Raw genomic sequence first — 25,114 nt, 5'->3', positions numbered from 1 at the left:
GAATTCTATTTCATCGACGAAGGCCGTAATACCAGAATCTCGACACCCTGTGAAGGTTTTCCTTTCCCTCAGCTTTATATCAAAATGAGTCAGAGCAGGATCACTTTACGTTTCTCCACTCTATCTTGTTTTCTGGGCTGAGTTCATGTTTTGCTAACTGACTTTGCATACCTTCTCCAAGGTCATCGGTGCAATTCTCTACAACTACAATCTTCAATCCTGTTCCCTGTGAGTGGCATAGAGAGAAAAAAAACATTTCCCCCTTCCTTTTCTTTGTAATAGTAATTCCAGTATTTACAACTATCAATATTTACAATTAAATGGCAATACATTTGAAGTCATTAAAAAAGTACATCTTTATAATGAATAGGAAGCATTCACTACTACTGTACTACAAGAAATGTTTGTGGCGACTATTGTATTAGGGGGGAAAAACACTCAATCTTTTCACAGGATGCTCTCTGATTAATTAGCAATTAATAAAAAATAGCCAAGCATTATAACTTAAAAGAAATAACAAAATGAAACCAGCAGAAACAAAGTTCGGTATAGGAAAGAAATATTCTTAGTCACACCATATCTAACCTCTTGCATTTTTTTTACAAGATTGGATAAATTATATATAGGGCATAAGCTTTGAGTAGATTAGTCTATATTCAGTAGAGAAATACAAATACAGATAGTCCTTGACTTACGACCACAATTGAGCCCAAAATTTCTGTTGCTAAGTGAGACATTTGCCAAGTGAGTTTCACCGCATGTTACAACCTTTCTTGCCATATTTGTCAAGTGAATCACTGCTTGTTAAATTGTTAAGTTAGCAACACAGTTGTTCAGTGAATCTGGCTTCCCTATTGACTTTGCATGTCAGAAGGTTGCAAAAGGGTATCATGTAATTCCGGGACAATGCAACTATCATAAATATGAGTCCATTGCCAAGTGTCTGAATTTTGCTCACTGACCATAGGGATGTGGCAATGGTTGTAAATGTGAAAAAGTATCATAAACGCTTTTTTCAGCGCTGTTGTAACTTCAAATGGTCACTAAATGAACTTTGTAAATCAAGGACTGCCTGTATTAGGTATTAATGCCTGTGGACTACTCTTTTTGCTAGTCACACTTAAAAAATAGTGACTATTATTATTAGGGACGTGATGGCTCAGTAGCTAAGACGCTGAGCGTGTTGATCAGAAAGTCAGCAGTTCAGTGGTTCGAATCTCTAGTGCCGCGTAACGGAGTGAGCTCCCGTTACTTCTCCCAGCTTCTGCCAACCTAGCAGTTAGAAAGCACATACAAATGCAAGTAGAAAAATAGGGACCACCTTTGGTGGGAAGGTAACAGTGTTCCGTGTGCCTTTGGCGTTTAGTCATGCCAGCTACATGACCACAGAGACATCTTTGGACAGCACTGGCTCTTCGGCTTTGAAACGGAGATGAACACCGCCTCATAGAGTCAGGAACAACTAGCACATATGCGAGGGGAACCTTTACCTTATTAAAAAACAGTATTACTTGCTCTGATCCAATAATGTACCGTATTTTTTCCATGCGCTATACTGTATGTTGCTTTTCTTATGCTCTTATTGATTATTGATTATATTTGGCATAATCAATATGGGTGACAGAGGGGTGTGTAACTACTTGACAAAAAAAACCCAGAGAAGGCTAATAAATGAGCTGTATTGGGTGAAGAGGGAAGAAGAGGGGAAGATTGCAGTTGTTCCTACTGAAACATTGCACAAAGCACTATGTATTCTCACAAACTGGAGAAGAATAAAGGATTATAAGTGCCACATTTCTGCTTATCGTGAGTGTCTGATTTGGAACTTTTTGAAACCCAGTTCTCAATGTTTTTCCCAATACGATAGATATATATCTCCTTTTGCCTTCACCAAGGACTAATGAAGATGGGACCATGCTACAACCTGATGGTGGCAGCATTGTGTCAATGACCATGGAAGAATAAGCTTCAGATTGATGAAGGAGGTGCCAAACCATCAAAAGACCCACATTTGGAAACCAGCCACTTATCTCTCATTTCATCTCACCGACTGATGTTATCAATATAATAAAATTGAGAACAGTGTCTTGCCATGAACGTCATGCCCTCAAGCAATTAATCCTCTCCGTTTCAGTTCTCTGACTCAAGGAATTGTTGCCAGGACAAACGTTATCTGATAAGTGCAAAATGGTTTGAACACTTGAAAACAGCAGGGCTATTAGGAAAGATCTGAGTGTAAGTCTAGGGGTGCGTTTAGAGAGAACTTTCCTACACATAAGAGCAGCACAAAAACAACACTTGTCAATAAACATTTCAGAATTCTTTCTGTGGTTGGCTCGCACGCCTACATTTGAGCTGAATTTCTCTCTAACCATCCTTTAGTCCAGGGGTCTCCAACCTTGGCAACTTTAAGACGTGTGGACTTCAACTCCCAGAATTCCTCAGCCAGTTGGCTGAGGAATTCTGGGAGTTGAAGTCCACACGTCTTAAAGTTGCCAAGGTTGGAGACCCTTGCTTTAGTCAGTTGAAAGCCATGCTGTTATGAAACCCACTATCTCATGGCTGATCCATATCCTCTTCACTAAGAGATGATTTAAGGAACCTCCTTCACAAATAATAGGTGACAAAGCCGAACAGATTTCATACGCCTGGAGAGTGCTGCTGGATGTTGTCAAAACAAGCATAAAAATGCAATTTTACACAGGTGCAGCTAAACACAGCCTCAGGCAGTTTCATTCTATAGGATGGGGGTTGGGACAAAGGCTATGTAGAAGAGATTTTATCAGAGCATAAATGCTTTGGTTAGGCATAAATGGGGAAGGGCTTTTCAACTATTTTAAAAGCAACAAAAATACGGCATGACTTTCTGAAAACTGCACCTCACAAAAACATATGCCTTTTTCCTCACTTTTTTTCAAAAACAAAAGCAGAATGAATATTCAAACGCAAATCAAATCAACCAATGAATATGCCAAACAAGCAAGATACACATGAATGGACATGACCCATGGGTACTGCTTGCCCCCCCAAAAAAACCCTCTCCATAATATAAATAGGTCTTCCTTTAGTCTAGTCTAAAATAAAAGGTAAAGGTTCCCTCACACATATGTGCTAGTCATTCCCGACTCTAGGGGGCGGTGCTCATCTCCGTTTCAAAACCAAAGAACCAGCGCTGTCTGAAGACGTCTCCATGGTCATGTGGCCGGCTTGACTAAATGTCGAATGCGCTCCGAACCCTGTTACTTTCCCACCAAAGTGGTCCCTATTTTTCTACTTGCATTTTTGCATGCTTTCAAACTGCTAGGTTGGCAGAAGCTGGGAGAAGTAATGGGAGCTCACTTGGTTACGCAGCGCTAGGGATTCAAACCGCCAAACTGCCGACCTTTCTGATCAACAAGCTCAGCGTCTTAACCGCTGAGCCACCACGTCTCTCAAATAAATAATTTTTAATAGTCTAAAATAAATGAAATAAATAAAATAATAGTCTAAAATAAATGTGCCTAAAATTATAAGTCTCAAACCTAAGGATGAGCTTTTATTCTTGAAGGGGGTCCCTTCAAATTTGATTCCTGACAGGTGCCTAGTCAAGTCATTACAGTTTTCTAGGAAAGATTTCAAAAGTAGTATGCCATTGGCTCCTTCCTTAAGGGGCTGAAAAAAGTGACTGGCCCAAGATCACATAGCTGGCTTCATGCCTCGGGTAGAAGTAGAACCCAAATCTCCTGGTTTCTAGGCTAGTGCCTGTTAAAGTTAACGTTACACCAAACTTGGCTTTCATGTTTTCTTTGGATCGCGTCATTAAACATACTTAAGTGCCACTAGACGTAAGCAGTGGCGGATTAAGGCTCACAGGTGCCCTAAGCACTGACAAATCTTGGTGCCCCCCCCCCCCGCTTTGCACATACACCACAAACTTTGTGGTGCCCTTTTGGCCTGGTGCCCTAAGCACGTGCTTAGTTTGCTTAATGGTTAATACACCACTGGACTTGAGGCTCCATAATCATATGCTAAGTTTAGGGAAGTATTCCCACAGAACACTCGCCGTCCGGCTGCTTTGGCTGACTTTCGCTTAATGCAGGATGCCGCTGCCCCATCAACCTCGCCTATTCCCCCCACCCCCACCATCTATCCTGCCCAGGCTTCTAAAAACAAGCTTCTAAGGAACCTCGGCAAGTCCCGCCCCTTCTCCTTACTTCATCTCCGCAAGGCTATGGCTCGGCCGGGAAAGCAAGGGGGGGAGGGAAACGGTGCTTCACTCTCACGATTCGATTGGGCAAGCGGAAGAAGGGGCGGGAAGGAGAGCTCCGATTGGCTTCGGCAGCCGAGGGAGGGGGCGGGGACCGGCGCGGTAGCCCGGCTGGGCTGCTGCATGTAGCGGCGTCCTCTTCTTCTTTTTTTTTCCCGTCCGCCTCCATGTTGAGTGGATCTCGGGGCTGGGGGAGAGAAGGTGCCTAGTTTGCTTTGGGGGCTGCCGGGCTGGAGGGAGGCCGTTCCCACGCTCCTTTAGAGCGGAACCTTGCTGCGCTGGGGTGTTTTTTGTTTGTTTGTTTGTTGCTGGGCTGGAACACTAGAGAAGCCTAGGCAGAATAGGTGCATGCAAAAGGCAGGGGTCGGATGGAGAGCAATGGTGCTGCCCGGAAGCGTGGGTGGTTTCGGGGCCTCGGGAGTAGGAAGGGTCTGTTTGCCGGAGTCCCGGCATGGTTGGTAATTCAGATCACCGGGCTGGCTGTAGAGACGGTGGTGGGTGGTGGGTGGGACGTGTGATCGATCGGACGCCCTCCTCGTTGGTGCGGGGCTCCTCTTGAGTAGAACCGGGCGAGATCCGCCGAGATGGCCGACTTGGGAGGGAAGTTGTCAAAAGGGGTCCCGGTGCCTTTGCTTACTTGGGGTTGGTGGGGAGTTCTCTCTTTACGGAGGGCTGCAACCGCTTTGCAATCCAAGAGAAGCGGAAATCTGGAGGAGGGCCATTGGAGAGCAAACCTGGCTCCCCGTCCTTATTGGAAGCAGACTGAGCCCTTGCAAAAACTTTTTAAAAGGAGTTTTTTTTTTTTTTTTGAGGAGTAAGGGGGGTGTTAGTAGGGCTTGTTTACAAACACCGCGATAAGGGGCAGCTGCAGCACCTAAGGGAACTGCATGTGTTGGGGAAGGAAGGTCTCCCACGCCTTGTGCATCTTAACTGGGTTTTTTGGTATTTTGTTTTGTCTTAAAGAGGTGGTTCTGGAGTGGGCATGGTGGCCGGAGCCCCGACGGCGGCATCCTAGTGTGCCTTGGGAGATTCTGGAGGAGTTGCTTCTCTATCCTTAGCTAACCAGCTGCTGAAACCTCTTCAAAAATGGCTTGGGCTCTGAAGCTGCCCTTAGCGGATGAAGTCATCGAGTCAGGCCTAGTTCAGGATTTTGATGCCAGCCTTTCTGGCATTGGCCAAGAGCTAGGTGCTGGTGCATACAGTATGAGGTAAGTCAAGGGAGGTGCTTTTGCCCATTTTTTTTTTCCAGAGAGCTTTTAAGGGATGGGGAAATGCTGCACCTAAAAAGATTGGGCTGGGAATGTTCTGAGTGATATCAGGTGGAAGAGGTGTAGTTAGAGCAAATATGCTCAAACATCCACCAATCACTACATGGTGCAAACAGGGAATGCCATGGGTTCTACATCCTATAACCAACTGGATCAGATACTTCACACTTGGCTATACAAAGTGTGAAGCATCTGATCTAGTTGTTGATGTAGAACCTGTGGCATTCCCTGTTTGCAACATGTAGTGATTGGTGGATGTGTGGAAAGTGTTGCATGCCCTTTAAAACGGTGGAAGAGTTGCACATTGCATTCACTGCTGTGTTTCAAAGTTGACCCTGCCAAAGTGTTTGTAGCACGATAGGGTTTCTTGTAATAAAGTGGTCCCCAAACTTTCCAGCTTTGTGGACTGGGGGGCGGGGGAGGAGATGTTAGAGGAAATGGTTCTGTGCAAGAAGCAGGCGTGCGTGTGTGCAGGTCCATTTGTGCGAGTGGTGGGCAAATGGGCTGTGGCCCATTACTGGACCACGGCCCGGAGATTGGGGCCCCCTGTTGTATGTATAGATTTGTAATACGGTATTCTAGGAGATGAAAAAATTGCCATATTATATGATGAATAAACTTGGAAACTTTTGTCTTGATTCGAGTTCGGCCTCATATTTGAAGTAATTAAACACATTGGCAATAAATCTGGTTGAAAAACAAATATTTTCTCTTAATTTTGAATGGTTACCTTGTACTTCTTTTCTCAAGATGTCTTAATGCACTTGTAAAATTGCATAGAACAAACTCTTGCTTCAAAGGTGTGTACTGGTGAAAGGTTTATGGAGCACGTAACAGAGTAAACCTGCTCTTTCCTACATACTTTTATTGCATAAATAACCAAATTAAAATGCTTCGTAACTAAAGGAGTTCTTATTTAATTTAGTATATGGCTTCCTAACTTTTTTAAATAGAGGAAACCTGAAGTCCTGTTGAGCAAAACTATTTAAAGAAGGGAGAGCATGTCAGCTGTTTTTTTTTATTATGAAGTAATATCGACATTTAAACCTCATAAGTCAGGGTTTTTTTGTTCCCTTAATTTATATTTATAGGGTTTGTTTCCATTGATAAAACAATATCAGAATGAACTAAAATGTTAATATAAAAATGTTAACAGTAAAAAAAGAAATGAAACCATTAACTATAAATATAGGAGAAAAAACATAATAAACATTATAGTGTTAATATTGAATGATGTGCTAATTTATTGCACAGAAGCCAAAGCTTAATGTCCCTTTGATTGTTGGTGTGCTGGTAATTAAACTGTTATCTGTATTAGTTGGATGCACATGTTGTGCTGAACAATAATATAGTCAGTTTGGTTAAATAAGCCATTTATTTTAAGGTTAGTAGCAATACTGGCTTATAATTCTAAAGTCAAGAAGATGACAAGCTATTATTTCAAATTTTGCTTTATTGTCCTAAAATATAATTCAATTACTGAATGGAAATGGATGTTCCGTGTTTATTCCTAGATTTAACTGAACATTTTTGTGCCTTTTTCAAACTCTGTTTTCGCATTAGGCAAAACTTTTAATTTTACTAAATGCATTATTGTCCAACAAAAAATAAGCCGCAGACTTAGAACTTTGTAAACCTGACATTCCATCTCTCAGTTTTTTGCATATCTGCAAGGTCATGTCTTAGGTTGTTGTCATTATCTATTCTGGTTGATTAGATAATTCGTGCCATGTACTTGCACTGAATCCAGGAAAAGTAAAGATTAAAGTTCCACTCACATACACTAAAAAAAGGAGTTTACTAAGGAAGGTGTAAGCTTTGTGATATCTACAGCTGCCATCCTGGACTTGCATATCTGCAGTTTTACAACAGAAATCAGGCTGCTTCCAAAATACCATAAAAGTTCCTGTGTAACTGGTTTATACCATGCGATATATATGACCCCGCCAAGAAGGACATAGATTTTGAAAAAGTCTGATTTTATTACAGTATATGTCCATGTAAGAATTTGCTTCTACAGGCTGGTGTTTAGATTGATAACTGTAAAAGAAAGTCTTTCAAAATGTATTCTGTTGGAAAAGCTAAGCTGTTATGGATTCAGTCTGAAGAAGGAATACAACTTTGGGAAGATCCATGTTTATTGCAACAATCATTGGATGTCTGCTTTACAAGAAAGAGAGACTGTACAATGGAAAAGCAAAGATGTTTATAGGGCTTCAAGGTGGGAAATCCAAGGATCTGACTTGCTAGTTAATTTGGAATAGCTAAGCAGATTGGTAGGGACCTGGTGGTTCAGTGGCTAAGACGCTGAGCTTGTCACTCAGAAAGTCGGCAGTTCAGCAGTTTGAATCCCTAGTGCCGCATAATGGAGTGAGCTTCCGTTACTTGTCCCAACTTCTGCCAACTAGCAGTTTGAAAGCATGTAAAAATGCAAGTAGAAAAATAGGGACCACGTTTGGTGGGAAGATAACAGCGTTCCGTGCACCTTTGGTGCAGTGGTGGGTTTCAATTTTTTTTAGAACCTTTTCTGTAGGTATGGCCTGCTTTGTGGGAGTGGCTTGCTGGCCATGTGACTGAGTGGGAGTGGCTTGGCAGTCATGTGACTGGGTGGGCGTGGCCAATTTGTAAAATGTGGTGAAACTCACTTAACAGCGCTCTTGCTTAGCAACCAAAATGTTGGCTCAGAAACTCTGGCATTTGAAGCACGCAAGTCTGAAAGCTGTCAGGTTACAAGACCCTTGTACCCCTAACCCTTTAGAAAAAAAAACCTAGGGTGTTCAAACTTGACAGCTTTAAGACTTGTGGACTTCAACTCCCAGAATTCCTCCTCTCACTCTTCATCTTGATGATGTGCGGACGGGCAGGGGGAGGGAGCTGGAATCGGTTCTAAACGGCACTGTAGATTTGTGGAACCTCTTCTATAGAAGAGGTTAGAACTGGCAGGAACCCACCTCTGCTTTGGTGTTTAATCATGCCAGCCACATGACCACAGAGACATCTTCGGACAGCGCTGGCTCTTCGGCTTTGAAACGGAGATGGGTACCGCCCCCTAGAGTCAGGAACGACTAGCACATATGTGCGAGAGGAACCTTTTATCTTTAGGCAGATTTTTGTTAGTGTATTTGGGACACGGTTTTTGTTTGTTTGGCAAAATGGGCCTTTCAGAAGGGCAGCAGAAGTTCATTGTGAAGGAGATGGAATTTTGAAGTCATTGGTTGATAGAAGATGGAATGATTGCTATGTTGCAGTTTCCTTGTAAGAGCTGCCCTTGGGCTATACATGAGCTGGTGAGGAAGCTTTTGTTCTTTACTTTGATGGGATTGCAGGGGACAGAGAGGGTTAGATTAGGTCTGATGGGATTAAGCAAAAAGATGAACTGGGGTTGATCATGATCATGTCCAACAACAGGGAAGAAATTGGTGCAACTCAGTGGGATTCAAATGTTTTTTACTACAGGTTCTGGGGGCATGGCTTGGTGGGCGTGGCAGGGGAAGGTTACTGCAAAATCCCCATTCCCTCCTGATCAGCTGGGACTCAGGAGGCAGAGAATAGATGGGGGTGGGGCCAGTCAGAGATGGTATTTACTGGTTCTCTAAACTACTCAAAATTTCCACTACCGGTTCTCCAGGACTGGTCAGAACCTGCTGAATACCACCTCTGGTGCAACTTCATTTTTATTTGTTAGGTTTATTTTCTCCATACTAACTTCTAAAAGAATAGATAGGCATCCATAGGACATGCAAACAGAGGTTTCTCTCTTCTATACCAGGGGTGTCAAACTCAAGGCCCGTGGGCCAAATCTAGCCCACCGGGTGCTTAGATCTGGTCTGCAGGGCTGCCCTAGAAACAGCGAAGGACCGGCCTGTTGTGCCTCTGACAGTGAAAATGGAGCTCCTGCAGAGGTCTGCAGGATTGTCTCAGCCCCATGTGATCCATCACAGGTGTCCCCAACTTGAGGGACGTCAAGCTGGCCACATACTCCCTGAGGTCAAATACAACCCTGATGCAGCCAATGAATTCGAATTTGACATCCCTGTTCTATGCGCATTTGTTTTTCTTCAACAAATGTATTAGGGTAACAAAAACGTTAAAATCAAATGCAGTAGTACTCAAAAGTTTGTATACCCTTTTGAATTCTCAATATTTGTGCATAAATATAATCTAAAACATATGTTCCCGACATAAGTCCTAAAACTAAATAAGCTGAACTAAATAAAAACAAATGAGTCAAAAAGGTTTGTTTCTTTATTGAGGAAAATGATCCAAGGCTATATATTTTTAAGTGTTTTGACTCAATGGTTTCATTGGATTTTCTGCTTATCTAATATAAATACCTTTGTGGAAAATAAATCACCTTTAGGTCATGTTTATGCAGAAACATTAAAAATCCAAAAAGGTTCACAAACTATTAAGTACTACTCTGTATCTCAAAGCCATATTATGCATAGCTATAGAAGAAATAATCAGCGATTTCGGTTAAATCTGGAAGGCAGCTGATAGGTAATGCAATGACATCAAAATTGCTATTGTTCTACAAGAATCAGAGAACTATAACAAAAACATTAAAACCAACAGACAATTAATGAAAGAATTGTAAGAAACTAAACTGCAATTAAATCTAATAGAAACAAAGAGAGAAGATAAAATTTGCCAAATAGAAGAATTTTGAACATGTAAATAAAATCTGGGAAATTATTAGCTTATTAACTAAAAAAAGAAAAGAAACTCAAAGAATATTAGTAATTTAAAAAGGATCCAAATTGTTACACTGAAGATCAGAAGTAACAGGAGAATGAGCAGCTTTGCAATAGTGGCAAATATCTGTGCCTCGGGTATAGGATGAGGGTGAGGGTTTATTCTCCCAAGCTTGTGGGTTGGTTTCCAAATGTTTTGTTACCAGGCTAGATAACACCTTCAGCGGAGTTAAGGGTATCCTAACCTTCACCCTCAATTAGCAGCTTTCTTTGACGAATTATGCTCTAAGAGCAGTGTTGATGGAATTGCTATAAATAAATATACATGTGAAACTTGAAAAATTAGAATATCGTGCAAAAGTTCATTTATTTCAGTAATGCAACTTAAAAGGTGAAACTAATATATGAGATAGACTCATTACATGCAAAGCAAGATAATTCAAGCCGTGATTTGTCATAATTGTGATGTTTATGGCTTACAGCTCAAGAAAACCCCAAATCCACAATCTCAGAAAATTAGAATATTGTGAAAAGGTGTAATATTCTAGGCTAAAGTGCCCAGTTCTAATCAGCTAATTAAGCCATAACACCTGCAAAGGGTTCCTGAGCCTTTAAATGGTCTGTCAGTCTGGTTCAGTAGGAATCACAATCATGGGAAAGACTGCTGACCTGACAGTTGTGCAGAAAACCATTATTGACACTCTCCATAAGGAGGGAAAGCCTCAAAAGGTCATTGCAAAAGAAGTTGGATGTTCCCAAAGTGCTGTATCAAAGCACATTAATAGAAAGTTATGTGGAAAGGAAAAGTATGGAAGAAAAAGATGCACAAGCAACAGTGTTGACCGCAGCCTGGAGAGGATTGTCAGGAAAAGGCCATTCAAAAGTGTTGGGACCTTTCACAAGGAGTGGACTGAGACTGGAGTCAGTGCATCAAGAGCCACCACACACAGACGGATCCTGGACATGGGCTTCAAATGTCGTATTCCTCTTGTCAAGCTGCTCCTGAACAACAAACAACGTCAGAAGCGTCTTACCTGGGCTAAAGAAAAACAGACCTGGTCTGTTGCTCAGTGGTCCAAAGTCCTCTTTTCTAATGAGAACAACTTTTGCATCTCATTTGGAAACCAAGGACCCAGAGTATGGAGGAAGAATGGAGAGGCACACACTGCAAGATGCTTGAAGTCCAGTGTGAAGTTTTCACAATCTGTGTTGATTTGGGGAGCCATGTCATCTGCTGGTGTTGGTCCACTGTACTCCATTAAGTCCAGGGTCAACGCAGCCATCTACCAGGAGATTTTGGAGCACTTCATGCTTCCTTCCACAGACGATCTTTATGGGGATGCTGACTTTATTTTCCAGCAGGACTTGGCACCTGCCCACACTGCCAAAAGCACCAAAACCTGATTCAATGACTGTGGGATTACTGTGCTTGATTGGCCAGCAAACTCGCCTGACCTGAACCCCATAGAAAATCTATGGGGCATTGCCAAGAGAAAGATGAGAGACACGAGACCGAACAATGCAGAAGAGGCAGCTATTGAAGCATCCTGGTCTTCCATAACACCTCAGCAGTGCCACAGGATGATAGCTTCCATGCCATGCCGCATTGAGGCAGTAATTGCTGCAAAAGGGGCCCAAACCAAGTACTGAGTACATATGCATGCTTATACTTTTCAGAGGTCCGATATTGTTCTATGTTCAATCCTTGTTTTGATTGAATGCAATATTCTAATTTTCTGAGATGGTGGATTTGGGATTTTCATGAGCTGTAAGCCATAATCATCACAATTATGACAAATCACAGCTTGAACTATCTTGCTTTGCATGTAATGAGTCTATCTCATATATTAGTTTCACCTTTTAAGTTGCATTATAGAAATAAATAAATGTTTGCACGATATTCTAATTTTTCGAGTTTTACCTGTAGTATATCAAGAAGTTGTTCATCAAATAATACAATGACCAGTGTAGGCAAATATTAAGTATACCTATAGCTGTTCAAAAAACAAAAACTGTAATGAAAGAAATTACGAAAAACACCAGACTCACATGGTCTGATAGTTCTTCTTTGAATTCTTTCTAATACTGAGCTATCAGAGTATCTGCAAATATAATAGAATTATAGAAACAAAGGTAATACCTCTAATAGAGAGGCGGTGGGGGGGAGTTCATATAATTCTCATTTATAAAGAAGAAAATTACCCTGAAAAATCACAATCATATTCAGTAGACCAATTTTCTTGTTACATATAGTTATAAGATTAGGTTATAAGTTTTTTCCTACAATGTTAACTGATAGAAATGTATTTCAGGCATTATGCAGACTGACTTTCGTTCCTCAAGAAAAATATAAAGGACAACAGAAGAGCCATAATCAATGCCACAGAACATACAAAATAAAAAAAGAAAGCTGGCCTAATTTTCTTAGATGCAGAAAAAGCCTTTAATAATTTGCCATGGCTCTTCATGCCAGCGGGTTCTGAATAAAATGGATCCCAGAGAAAATTTCAAGCTTCAGTTAAAAGTATATATTAATGGCAAAAAGTGAAGTTTACAGCTCAGGGAGTGCCGTCAGCAGATTTTTTAAGTCAGTACAGGAACAAGGCAAAGATTCTCTTTGATTTTGATTGGAAATATTGGCGGAAAAAAAGAGGTGACAAACAACAAATAACAAGCCTCAAAATCCATGGACAACAATATAAGCATAAATATTTATCTAGAGGATGTAATGTTAATTCTTACAGAACCACAAATGGCAAAAAAGAGACTAATGAACATAATCCATAAATGAGGATATTTTGAATATAAAATTGGTGTTCAGTAAATGAAAATAATTTAAAGATTTTTAACACAAGAAGGAATTTTCTACAAAAAAAAAATCTGGTTGTTAGCCCACTCAGCAAAATAATTTAGTTTGCACTCAATAGGAAACAATCAAGAAACTTGTCAGAATAACTGTCAAATTATGGCAAAAGATTAAAAAGGATCTTGAAAGGTGGAAGAACCTAAAACTGTCTTGATTAAGATCGATTGCAATCATTCAAATGAATGTTTTACCCAAGATAAATGATCCATTTCAATTGCCTAGTCAGAATTTCTGAGAGAACTTTGGAAGAATGGCAAGGCAGTGTCAATAAATTTATATGGAGTGGGGAAAGTGCTAAACAAAAGAATTCTGTAAGATTATAAAACAAGGGTTGTGAAAATTGCGGCCAGATGCCTCACATGCTTTTCATGGTTGGAGACAGCTATAGCAAAAGGAATTTTAATTTCATATGTTGATATAAATAATCCTTGATTACAACAGCTCATTTAGTGTCTCGTGGAAGTTACAACATTGCTGAAAAAAATGACTTATGACCATTTTTACACTTATGGATCCTCTGGTCACATGATCAAAATTCAGATACTTTGAAACTGACTCATATTTATGACTATTGCAGTGTCCTGGGGTCACGTGATCACCTTTTCTGACCTCCTGTCAAGCAAAGTCAATGGGGAAGCCAGATTCACCTAACAACCATACCACTAACTTAACAACTGCAATGATTCACTTAACAACTGTGGCACGAAAAATCATAAAATGGGGCACTTAACTGTCTCTTAGCAACAGAAATTTTGGGCTCAGTTATTGTCGAAAGTCGAGGGCTACCTGTATAGTCTACTTAAGATTCTATTAATTTAAAAACATAGCAAGAATTCAAAATTATGAAAAGAGCCTGAAATCTATAGTGGTGAGAGAAAGTTGTGAACTCTGCAGAACTATCTCTAATCCATAATTTAGACTGAATGAGTTGGCAACATATTAATTTAGATTCACAATACAAAATATGATCAATTGAACCCCAATTGAAGAATCCCATTTATATTTACATATTATTATATAATGTACTAACACATTACTATCATGGGACAGTAGCAAAGACTAATGTTACAGTGAAAGGACTTATCTTCATATATTTCATTATAATGACCTTAAAGGTAATGCAATATGCATTGTCCTGAGAATAATACCATTAAAAGTGGTGGGACATTTGGGAGAAGATGCATGTAGAACTTCATGGTCAAGTTCCAGAAATGCAGCTCATTGGGATAGTAAGAGGTGAGCGGTTTTGATAAAATAAGGCCTGCTATTCAGAAAATTTTGCTTCATTTCAAGGAGAAAAACATGTACTTTGTCTGAACCAAGTTTTATTATCTTGGAAGTAACTTTTATGTCATTCATTTTATTTTACAGCAAGTGGGATTGCTTATTGCTTTGAAACATATATGTACATATGTCCTTCATAATTCTTGTCCTAGCCATAATCAGTCATCGGTCTGATCTTTGCTAACTTAATAATATGTTTAAAAAATAGTAAGAAAAGCTTATTGTGGCGCTTCTGATAAATTATGTGAAAACATACTACATGACTTCTCATTTTGGATAATCATGGAAACGTTATGGTTTCTACAAATTATGCTGCTGCTGTTTGCCATGCAGAGCTGTGCTGGGAAAAGAACTATATAGAAACTGGTTTTACGTTTCAATCTTTTGATACCATTTACTGGTATTACCTTGATTATTGCTGACCAGATTAATTTTTAATTCACATTTTAAAGTAATTATGTATCTGGGATGAAGGAAAAAATTGAGAGTAGCAAAGATTTACCTAGTAGGAGTACCCACATGTTTGGCCAGAGCAATATAATAGAATATAAGATGTATATATTTTGTACAAATAATTTAGTTCCAATTCCTAATTTATTCTTAAAAATGAAATTAAGATGTGCACCAAGCAGAGCTGTAATATAGTAGTGACCTCCTGCTAACTTAATTATTGATATTCATAGAAAGGCATCATTACTCTATGATGTGGTTGATGTCCAATGTAAATTCAACTACATCCAGAAATAAGTGTCATACAGTTTACTTTATCATTTTTGTTATTGAAAGAATGGTAGATTGTGTTTATTGGATATGTCATTTCATTCTCCAAGAAAATCAATATTTTTTAAAACAGCATTCCTTTTAAGATAGGAAAGTTGATGTACTTTACAAGAGATGGGGAGATACAGGCAACAGCCAAGATTCAATCCTTAAAACTCCCTATGAAAAGGTTGAGAGACATGTGGTTTGTTAGTTTTGGATTAGATCGGGTGACAAGCAGCCTCACAGTTGACATTGAATCCTGTTTTGACAACTTCCAAGGTTTCTTCAAATGCACCCTCGAACTTTGATTTACGATTGTTTCAAAAAGTTTTAATATAAGGCTTAGCATAGTTAAAACTATATAAAGAAGTACTCCAGTTACCAGAAAGAAGAGAAAGAGACTAGATTATTTGCATGATAGGGTCTTTTTTTTTTTTTCAAAAAGTTTTATTGGTTTTTTTAAAAACATTTATGTGGAAAAGGGTAGGTGGAATTACAAATTTTGGCAGTTGCAAATGTGGCAGACGCCCCCTCCCTCCAAACTCCTAGGTTACATCAAAATATCAAATCTTAATACATAATCATAAAAAATCAGCATCTTAATTCTAGAAAGAATAATTTTCAATCAATCTATATAATTATAATATATAGTCTAGTTATAAATTCATTTTTACTTTCGGTCTGTTTATAACATTGTGATTTTCTTATTTATTTTTGTGATCTGAGCTTTCTTGGTGTTGACCCTTCACCCCCCGCTGGCAGAGCTCCGGCCCCTCCCGTGTCCTGTATGACCGTTGTGGTGTCTTCTGTTTTTTCTAGGTTGGCTTTATTTTTTTCCATAAAGGCCTGTGCCTCTATGGGTGTATTAATTCTGATTCTTGTCTCCTCCCAGAATATCAGCATACCTTCAGGCATCAACCATCTAAACCACACCCCCTTCTGGTATAATTTATTCGCCAATTGCGAATAATTTTTCCTTTTTTCCCTAATTTTTTTGGGAATCTGCTTTAGAATGGTTATCTCCCTGTCGCAGTATGTCAATGTTTGCCCCCTTTGCACACCCAGAATTTCATCTCTTGTGGTTTTCCTAAGGAATTTAATGTGAACCTCCCTGGGTACATTATGTGTTCTGGCATATGCTGAATTCACTCTATAAGCTAGGTCTATCTCCCATTCCATCTGCTGTTTATCTTTGTGTATGTATTCAGCTAAAATATTAGTCATAATGTCCCTTATGTTTTCCCCATCTGCTTCTATTACATTTTGAAATCTAAGATAAAAGGACATTCTCTCAAACTCTATTTTCATTTGTTGGATGTCAAGTTCTTTGTTCCCCTTCTGTAAAGCCTCTACCCCCCCCCCTCGCCTCCGCCACCCCACCCTCCACAAGGTCCAGTCTCTGTGAGTTCTTAAAGATTTGGGCTTGGTTCTGTTTAATTTCATCTTTCATTTCCCTTAACTGTTTCTTAATTTCCTCCTGGCCCTGTAGAATTTGTTGAAGCATTTGTTGAAAGTCTATCTCTGTAGTCTTGGGTTGCATCAGTTCTGTTATCTTTGACTGTGTAGCTGGGCTAGACGTTGCAGACGTTGGGGCAGAAGTAGCAAATCCAGGCTTTCCAGGAGGTGGTCTTTTTGGAGACATGGTTTTTAAAGCAAGGAAATCAGTCAAAATAGAGACTGGGCAGCTGGAGAAGTAGAGCAGGCAGGCGAGTCCAGAAGGCAGAGGATCCAAACAGATGGGGATTTCTTTAGTCAGTCTAGCAATAGATGAAAATTTTTTCCCCAAAGAGTTCAGAAAAGAACAATCCACAAGAGATTCCTCTGGGTGGCTCGGAGACAAAGACCGGAAGCCTGAATTTTAAAGGTGGAGTCAGGTTTCACAGTTCATGAAGACAACGGAAGTGTGCCATCTTGCCCTGCCAGCTTTGGGCTCAGAGGCATAATAAAATTTTAAAAGTTCAAAAAGTTCTCAGTTCACCCATAGGTTCTGGAACTAAGTCCAATGAAAGTCACTTTTATGAGGGTGAGGCATCATTAGTTGGCTCTCCCCCCTCCTCCTTCCCCTGAGGGCGAAAGCAAAATCTTCTCAAGCCGCTTGTCCAAGGGAGGGGGGGAAATCCCCCTCCCTCTAGCCGCACCTCTAGCAAAAGTCCGAAAGTTTAACTTTTTTTTTTAAAAAAAATGCTGAAAGGTCCATAAATTCAAAATAGAGGGAATGGAGAAGGGAAGCCTCTCACCACATTGCCGCTGCTTCGTTCAATAGCGCGTTCTCCGATCGGCATGGGGCGAGGCGCGCGCACACGGGCGCCCTCCGAGACTGCTCCCCGGTGCCTAGAACGAAGCGGAGAAGCCCCCGCCAGCCGACGCCGACGCCAGGACCCTCCGCGAGCCGTTCCCTCGGCAGGACACCTCTCCGGGGCGTCCTGTGCCCCCCCAGAAGCGGGGGAAGCCCACCGGGAGAGCGGGAGCAGGCAAAGGCTTGCCTGTCGCCGTAGCCGCCGGAACCGGAAGTCCTGCATGATAGGGTCTTAACTAAGTATCATTGTCCTACCTGAAATGAGCTTTACTATGCTCAAAAGATTAAATATAGACTGATCACTTAACTTGTGTGGTCCAGCCATTATGTCTTGAGGAACATATTTACTTAATGGGTTTGCTTGTAGAGTTAATACAGTCACTGTGATTTATTTATAAATTATGAGTAAATTATGGTTTCGCCTAATGTGCCATCTCAAACTTCAAGCATCTGGGCATTTTAAACAGTAACATAGTAGATATGTATACCATTCAGTCATGACTAATGGGAAAGTATGCACCTGTACATTTAATTTAGAAATTAGCCTTACAAAAGTAGGTCCTACCGGAAGAATAGTAGAAGGAACTACTTTTCTTCCAGGAGATCCTGTCCCTCAAAATATTCTGCCCCAGGAATAGCATTTGAGAGAGTAACAGATTTTTATATGTTTGTATTTGGCTTGAATGGCAAACCCAGAGAGGAGATGTCTTGCTTTTGTGTGTACTGAGCCAAGACTTCTTGCATGCCAGCAAGGAAAGAGAGTGTTGTTTTAGAAATAAACAGTAACTCTTAATGAAGATTTAGATGGCGAACCTATGGCACGCGTGCCGGAAGTGGCATGCAAAGCCATCTCTCTGGGCATGTGAGCCGTCGGCAGTTGCTCTTCCAGGTTCCGGTGCACTGGCCAGCTGGTCTTCACATGTACATGTGTGCCAGAAACCAGAAGACCAGATGGCCGGTGTGCATACATGTGCCAGAAACTGGAAGATCATCTTCCCGGAATGCACACCGGGTGGCTGATCTCTGCTTTCTGCCGCACACACGCCCCCATTTCAGCACTCAGTGCCAAAAACGTTCGTACGCTGGTTTAGATAGTAGGAAGCATTAGTGTTTTGCACTAGATCCACCCAAAATTGCCTCTCCTACAAAAGTAAATAAAAGTGTTTATAGGTAAGTCTTTTGTGACTTTCTACCATCATTTTTTAGAACTTTATTGCATTTGACACTGAGAAGGAATAAAGAGCAGAAAAAAAAGAATGTCATTAGTTTTTAATTTTTTTTACTCAACCTCATCCCTCATAGCTTCCCAGTAGGGTGGCCACCCTATTTTTCCTGTGTGTTGATTTCTAGCTTGTGCGGGAAGTTATGCCAGGCGTTTTTACCCTAAATATGCACATGTGCTTGCTTTTCCCCCAGTTCATTGTTTCAGTATAGTTTGATCATCCATATAAACATAAGTACTTTTGAATTCAGATTGCTCATACATGTATTTGTGAAAATGGTTCTGCTTTCTTGATCCCTTACTATTTGTAGTGGATGCTGATGCTTAGAACAAATTATAGTATTATGCTGGGATTCTAAAGGCAGGTGGAAAAGAAAAATTGAGATTTTTCTTTTACTATTAGTAGTAGGGAAATTGTGGGTGGGACTGCTTCAAAGTACGTTTGGAAAACAAGCACCCATAGTTACTATGGTGAAGAAATAATGAGCCTTAATAACTTCCCAGTAATCCGCATTAATTTCCTGAAGGGTAGGAAGGATTTTATATTATGTTTTTTAGCAGCATCAATATTGGGGCATCCTTCTTAGGTCCCACAAGTTGCTATGCCTTACTCAGAATAAAGACATAAATGTTCATCGATATGCAGCATTTAGTTGGGTTATGAAAAAACGTCTTTTGACTAATGTCTTTATCCTGAGAGGTTGTCAAATCTATTGTTTATTTGAAATGAAGTCTCAACATGTCTGTAGCATTAAAATCTCATAGGTTAAAAATTAGTCCTTGTTTGAATGCATATCTCCTCTGGATTCATAGCAAAAGTGCTATGCCATTTTATAAAACCACATTTGCCTTTTTTGGGGATGGTAGATTGACAACCTACCTACCATTGCTTCTCTTTTCTCTAAATCAGGGGTTCCTAACCGGGGGTGCGAGACGATATTCTGGGGGATGCGAAAACCTGGGTTTAGAAGTTTCAAAATTATAGTTATATGCATAGTTATATGCATAGAATTATTTACTTTTGTAAGGGGTGCAAGAATATATCAGAAGCGTTCTAGGGGTGTGGGGTATAGAAAAAGTTGTGAACCCCATTTTTTGGGAGCCTAAGTCCAATATATGTAGAGTCCAGATATATTGGACTTAGGCTCCCCAAAATGCTGGCTGGAACTTATAGGAATTGAAAGTTGATGTAGAAGTAGTGCATCAACTTGAGGAAGAGTGGATAAGAGTGCTCTCAAAGTTGTTTAAGAAACTCAAATATCTCACCAGAGGTGGGATTCACTTATACCTTCCCTACTGGTTCACTTACCTTCCCTACTGGCGCTTGTGCGCGCGCGCACTTTGCTTGCACATGCCTCGTTTGCACATGTGCATCACCTGTGGATGCGCAGTGCTGGCGCATTACATTGGGGCGGGTGGGCGCAGCCTCCCTTAGCCGCCGCTACCGGTTCTCCCAAAATGGAGAGAACCGGCTGAATACCAAGAGAGCCTTTTCTTTGAAGTCTAAGAAAGGTTTAGCCTTAACATTGGCTAATAATGTGCTCATCCTTCAGCTTAGCAATGCTAAAGCAAATATCGTTTCTGGATTTCCAACTAATATTATTTTCATTTTAAAACACATATAGCCTTCCCGAAAGAATTTATTTGATAGGGAAGTTGTCCATGGTAAACTTAGATATGTAACAGCATACAGTATTGTTCTCTTATTCTGCTTAAGAAATTCTTATTTTAATGTGCTAAATAATTTGTTTAATTGTCAACCAAAGAGATTTACTGTAATTTTAAAGGCTTTGGGTAAAACAAACAAAAATAATTGGTCTGACCACACATTTGTTTTGTAGCGATGTCCTCGCCTTGCCCATCTTTAAGCAAGAAGAATCCAGTTTGCCTACTGACAATGAGAACAAAATTCTACCCTTCCAGTATGTATTGTGTGCTGCCACTTCTCCTGCTGTAAAACTTCATGATGAAACACTCACCTATCTCAATCAAGGTAAGCTACATTTTTCTTTTGTTAGAATACAAGGTGGGCAAAAGGCTGCTTCATGGTTCTGGGTTCATATCAGTGTAAGTTGGCTGCTGAAACTAACGTTAATAAAAATTCCAACAGGAATGGCTTAAATTCCAACAGAAACTAATGTTAATAAAAATTCCTACAGGAAGGGCTAAAATTCCAACAGGAAGGGCTAAAATTCCAACAGGAAGGGCAAACAACAAACAGTAGTTTTTTTTAATCGAATTGAAATTCTTACATGCTGTTGTCTAGTAAAACTCTCAAAACGTTTTACAGTAAAGCTTAAAAAAATAGTTGGAAATACAAGAATCCTAGGCATGAGTATTTGATGTGATTCATGGGCTTAGAAATACCTGACAAAGCAGTGCAATTGACTAACAATGTGCACTTTATAATCTCTCAGTCAGTTTAGCCTTGGTTACTGTCAAATGAATCTCAACTTCGATAGGCCTTAATTTATGTGGTACTTTGCGTATTCATCTATCTTTTGACACTCCTCGCATATTTATGCAGCTAATTTGAGAAAGGCTGATGATAATTCTGGTAGGTGAAAAATGTCATGGGCATATTAGCTGTATACAGACTTTATTAGAAGTGTCATGACTGGACACTGCTGCATCAATCTGTAGTATCTCCTAATTGGATCAGTGTAACTGGAGAGGTAAAAGATTAGTTGATATCCCTGTTTTTACATTTCTCATAGCTTAATACAGTTCAGTGTAACACAACTGACCACCAATATTTCAAGTCATTTCTGGTTCAATCAAGTTCAGACCTAACAAAAGGCCAATTATTCTAACAGGAGTATATAGTGATACAGATATACCTTTACACAAAACGGCCCTTTTTCATTGCTTCTTATACATTCTGGGGACAGTCAGTTGCTTACTTTTTCCTACTGACTGAGACACCCAATCCTTTTTTGTTTAAAGCATAACTGCAAATATATTTTCTTTTTCAGGCCAGTCTTATGAAATCAGAATGCTGGATAACAGGAAAATGGGGGAATTACCTGAACTAAATGGGAAGCTTGTAAAGGTATATAATAATCTGTCTTTTCCCAAAATATGTGAGAGAAAACTTAATCATTTTTCCATAAACATGTTTTCCAGGTAATAAATGATAGTAAATTATCCAAAGTGATGCAGTCACGTACACCATTCCAACAAATCTTGGTAGTGATGTTAGAAATGGCAATTTATTGAGCAGCAAAATGAAAGATTAGTGGGTGATAAATTATGTGCGTAGGCCACCGATGAATGAGAAGCCCTTGCTACTCAAAAGCATAAATATCGCAAAGTTAATAAATAAGGCAGAAGAAATTTGTATCTCTTAAAGTGTTACATTTCACTGAATTGTCCAAAGACACATCAATTAAAAAGATTGTTAGATGATGTTGAATCAAGCTTGTGAATGTGTGGCTGGCCACAGTTTAGTAATGTAGTAGTATAGTAAGAGACGATTTTTAAGAGGGATGGCAAAATAGCATAAAACACAAGTAGGACACTCCCCCCCTCCCCCACTATCTCACTATTTTTGTTTTGCATGAAGCTCAGGAGGCAGTAGAAGGTTCAGCATCAAAGTAAGATAGAAGAATAACTTCAGTTGTAAGCTTGCTTTATATTTACTCAAACATAAAGCAGGAAAATTTAGCAATGTTTAGACAGCAGAAATTGCAGGAACAAATGTTCTTTTTTATCTACTGCTGGAAGACAAACTGAAGTAATACACAAAGTAGGGAAATCATCTCCATTGCAACCCCCATCGTTTGAGATTCGGGTTCTTTGAGCTAAAACATACCCTACCTTAAATAGCAAAAAGTATTTATTTAACTAAGTAAATTTCTGACCTTTGAAATCTCTTGGGGGTTAAGAATTAAAATAGATTTAAAATCAGTGTATTAAAACAGTTAAAATAGCAATGTAAATTTACCATTCTAGTAAAAATAATTATAAGTAAAATGTGTTATAAGGGTTTTTAAAAAGCTAATGAAGTGGATAGGAACCTTTTGGGAAGTACACTTTAAAGAACTGAAGTGGCAGCAGAGAAGGCTTGACCCCAGGTCCTTCAAATCAGCTTGCAGCAACTACAGAGGAAGTTCAGTAAGGTTACTATAGAAAAAAATATATTCCCCAGATAGCTTGTACCTAATCTACATAAGGCTTTAAAAATAATATCCACCTCATTATATATATTTTTCTGGGTAGCAACAGGCAGCCAGTTCGATACTTTTCAACCCAAGTGTGATATGGTCTCTGCATTTTTATTAATGCCAGCCTGGTTGGTTGTTCCATGTTATGGAATTTATAACATTAACCTGGACATTTTTCTAAGATAGAATGATATCCTGGACAAAACACACTAACATGGAAGGTACATGAATACTTTCAGTGTGCTGTAAACTATTCCTTAAATATTTAGACAATCATGGCTTTGTTTTAAATTATATAAGTAACTGTCTTTTGCACTCTGGCTATAGCTTATACTTGAATATGTTTATTAATATAAAATTGGTGGACATATAAAAAGTTACTGCCATGAAAAATATTTTATTCAAAGAATCCTGTTTTGTAACTCCTTATGTAAATTAAACAGAGCCAATTTTGTTTAGTAAATAAAGGCGTCAGATTAGAAGCCAAGAGATTAAGGTTCAGTCCTGCCTTAGGCCCAAAACCAGCTAATTGACTTTGGGGCAGTCACTCTCTGTCAACCTTAGGAAGAAGGCACTGACTAACTATTTCCAAAAATATTGTCAAGAAAACTGCAGGGATTTTGTCCAGATTGTTGCCAGGAGTCAAGACTGACTTGAAGGCATACACACAAGGATTAATTAAACAGTAGCTAAGATAGGTGATGAGTACTACATGTAGCATTTTTCTTCTTGTGTGTATGCGTACTTCACCCAAATATATTACCTATGTTACAGATAATGAGTCTGTTGCTAACAGTCGATTCTTCTAATACTGCATTTTTTAAAACTTGGAAGTCTAAGCTTTTGGAATTAATCACATTTTGGGGCCTGATATAGAAAGTGGATTCATTATATCATCTACTATTGACTAATAATGATAGTTTCCCTCCTCTGAATACCGTGATAATTTCTAGCCTTTTGGCCTCTGGAGTGCTTAGAAATCATGGAAGTATTCAGTACGTTGGGGATGCTCCCCGTAAGAATAACCTTACTGAACATCTTATTTTGTTATCGTAGCTGGTGCTGAATTACAAGGCACATCCAAATGGATCACATGATACACATCCCTCCATGGGAATACTAAATTGTGGCAAATAATCATGAAAGTACAGGTAGCCCTTGGGTTACAATGGCGATTTGCACCAGAATTTTTTTTTGCTAAGCAATGCAGTCATAAAGGCAATGTCACATGACTGCATTGCTTAGGGATGGCAATCCTGACAGTCCCAGTTACTATCATAATCACAGGACTATGAGTGTTGTCAAGCAAGAAGAGGTGGAAGTCCCAGGCATGATGATAGCTATAGGTGGGTAGGAGGGATACTGCGAGCAGGTGCTATCGAGTGCAGGTGGGGATGGGGTGCTGTATGCAGCTGCTGGGGTAGCAGAGGTTGTTGTGCCAGACACCACGGGCAAAAGGACGGCTGGAGCAGGAGTAACTTCCAACTTCCTGCTGGCTTCCCCATTGACTTTGCTTGTGTGAAGCTGATAGAACATCAGAAATGGCCTATGCGTGACCATGGTTTGTGGCAATGTTTTAATTGTCAGCCAGACACCGAGTGCCCAAATTGCTGTCACATAACCGCAGGACGCTGCCTCAGCTTGAATTCCAAGGACTGATTGTAAGTCCCTCTTGTTCAGCACTCTCATAATTTTGAATGGCCAATTTTGAGTGGTTGTAACCTGAGGACTACCTGTAAATTGTAATTCAAATGTCTTGGATAGAACATCCACTCAGAAGCAAAACCTGTTCATGCATTCCCTTGACTCACGTTTATAATCATATTTGAACTAGTCCTTTGAGAAATTTGGAACCTTTTCACACGTTGCTCTAGTATTCTGCTTTAGAATGCAGTGCTGTGTGGAAGTGAATCTTGGCTTTTATGTGTCTCTTGTTATAAATAGAAACATGAATTTGAATTGCTGATTGGTGTTAATGTTAAGCTAAATATTTTCCATCCATATAATTCATGAATGTTATTGCAGATAGACCTCGTGAGGGCATATTTTTGGAAAACACTTCCAAGAATCATCTTGTTTTCAATCATTGATTGGTTTTCTTTTAAACCTGCTTGCATTTCAACATGTTAATTATGCTCAATGGGAAGTTCATTTGTTTCTTAGAGTATATTTAGAGTGGTGTTCCATGATCGCCGGCTGCAGTACACAGAGCATCAACAATTGGAGGGCTGGAGGTGGAACAGGCCAGGGGACAGGATACTGGATATTGGTGAGTTTCCCCCCGTAAATCTGGACTGCTATTATGTTACA

At 39.8% G+C, this 25,114-nt stretch overlaps 1 protein-coding gene across 1 annotated transcript in view; it reads left to right on the top strand.

The window, feature by feature from the left end:
* The first annotated feature begins 4,314 nt into the window (after positions 1-4,314).
* Positions 4,315-25,114, top strand: part of TFCP2 (transcription factor CP2) — a 49,338-nt gene continuing 28,538 nt past the window's right edge. The window contains exons 1-5 of the mRNA XM_081936261.1: positions 4,315-4,447; positions 5,210-5,454; positions 20,480-20,631; positions 21,614-21,690; positions 24,968-25,073. Of these exons, the coding sequence (XP_081792387.1) occupies positions 5,333-5,454; positions 20,480-20,631; positions 21,614-21,690; positions 24,968-25,073 (457 nt within the window). The 5' untranslated portion in view covers positions 4,315-4,447; positions 5,210-5,332. The remainder of the gene's footprint in view (positions 4,448-5,209; positions 5,455-20,479; positions 20,632-21,613; positions 21,691-24,967; positions 25,074-25,114) is intronic.

The sequence above is a fragment of the Natrix helvetica genome (genome assembly GCF_964273705.1).
Source record: "Natrix helvetica genome assembly, chromosome: 1".
Taxonomy (NCBI): Eukaryota; Metazoa; Chordata; class Lepidosauria; order Squamata; family Natricidae; genus Natrix; species Natrix helvetica.
The sequence above is the reverse complement of the archived record's forward strand: the minus strand, read 5'-3'. Positions and strand labels throughout refer to the sequence as shown.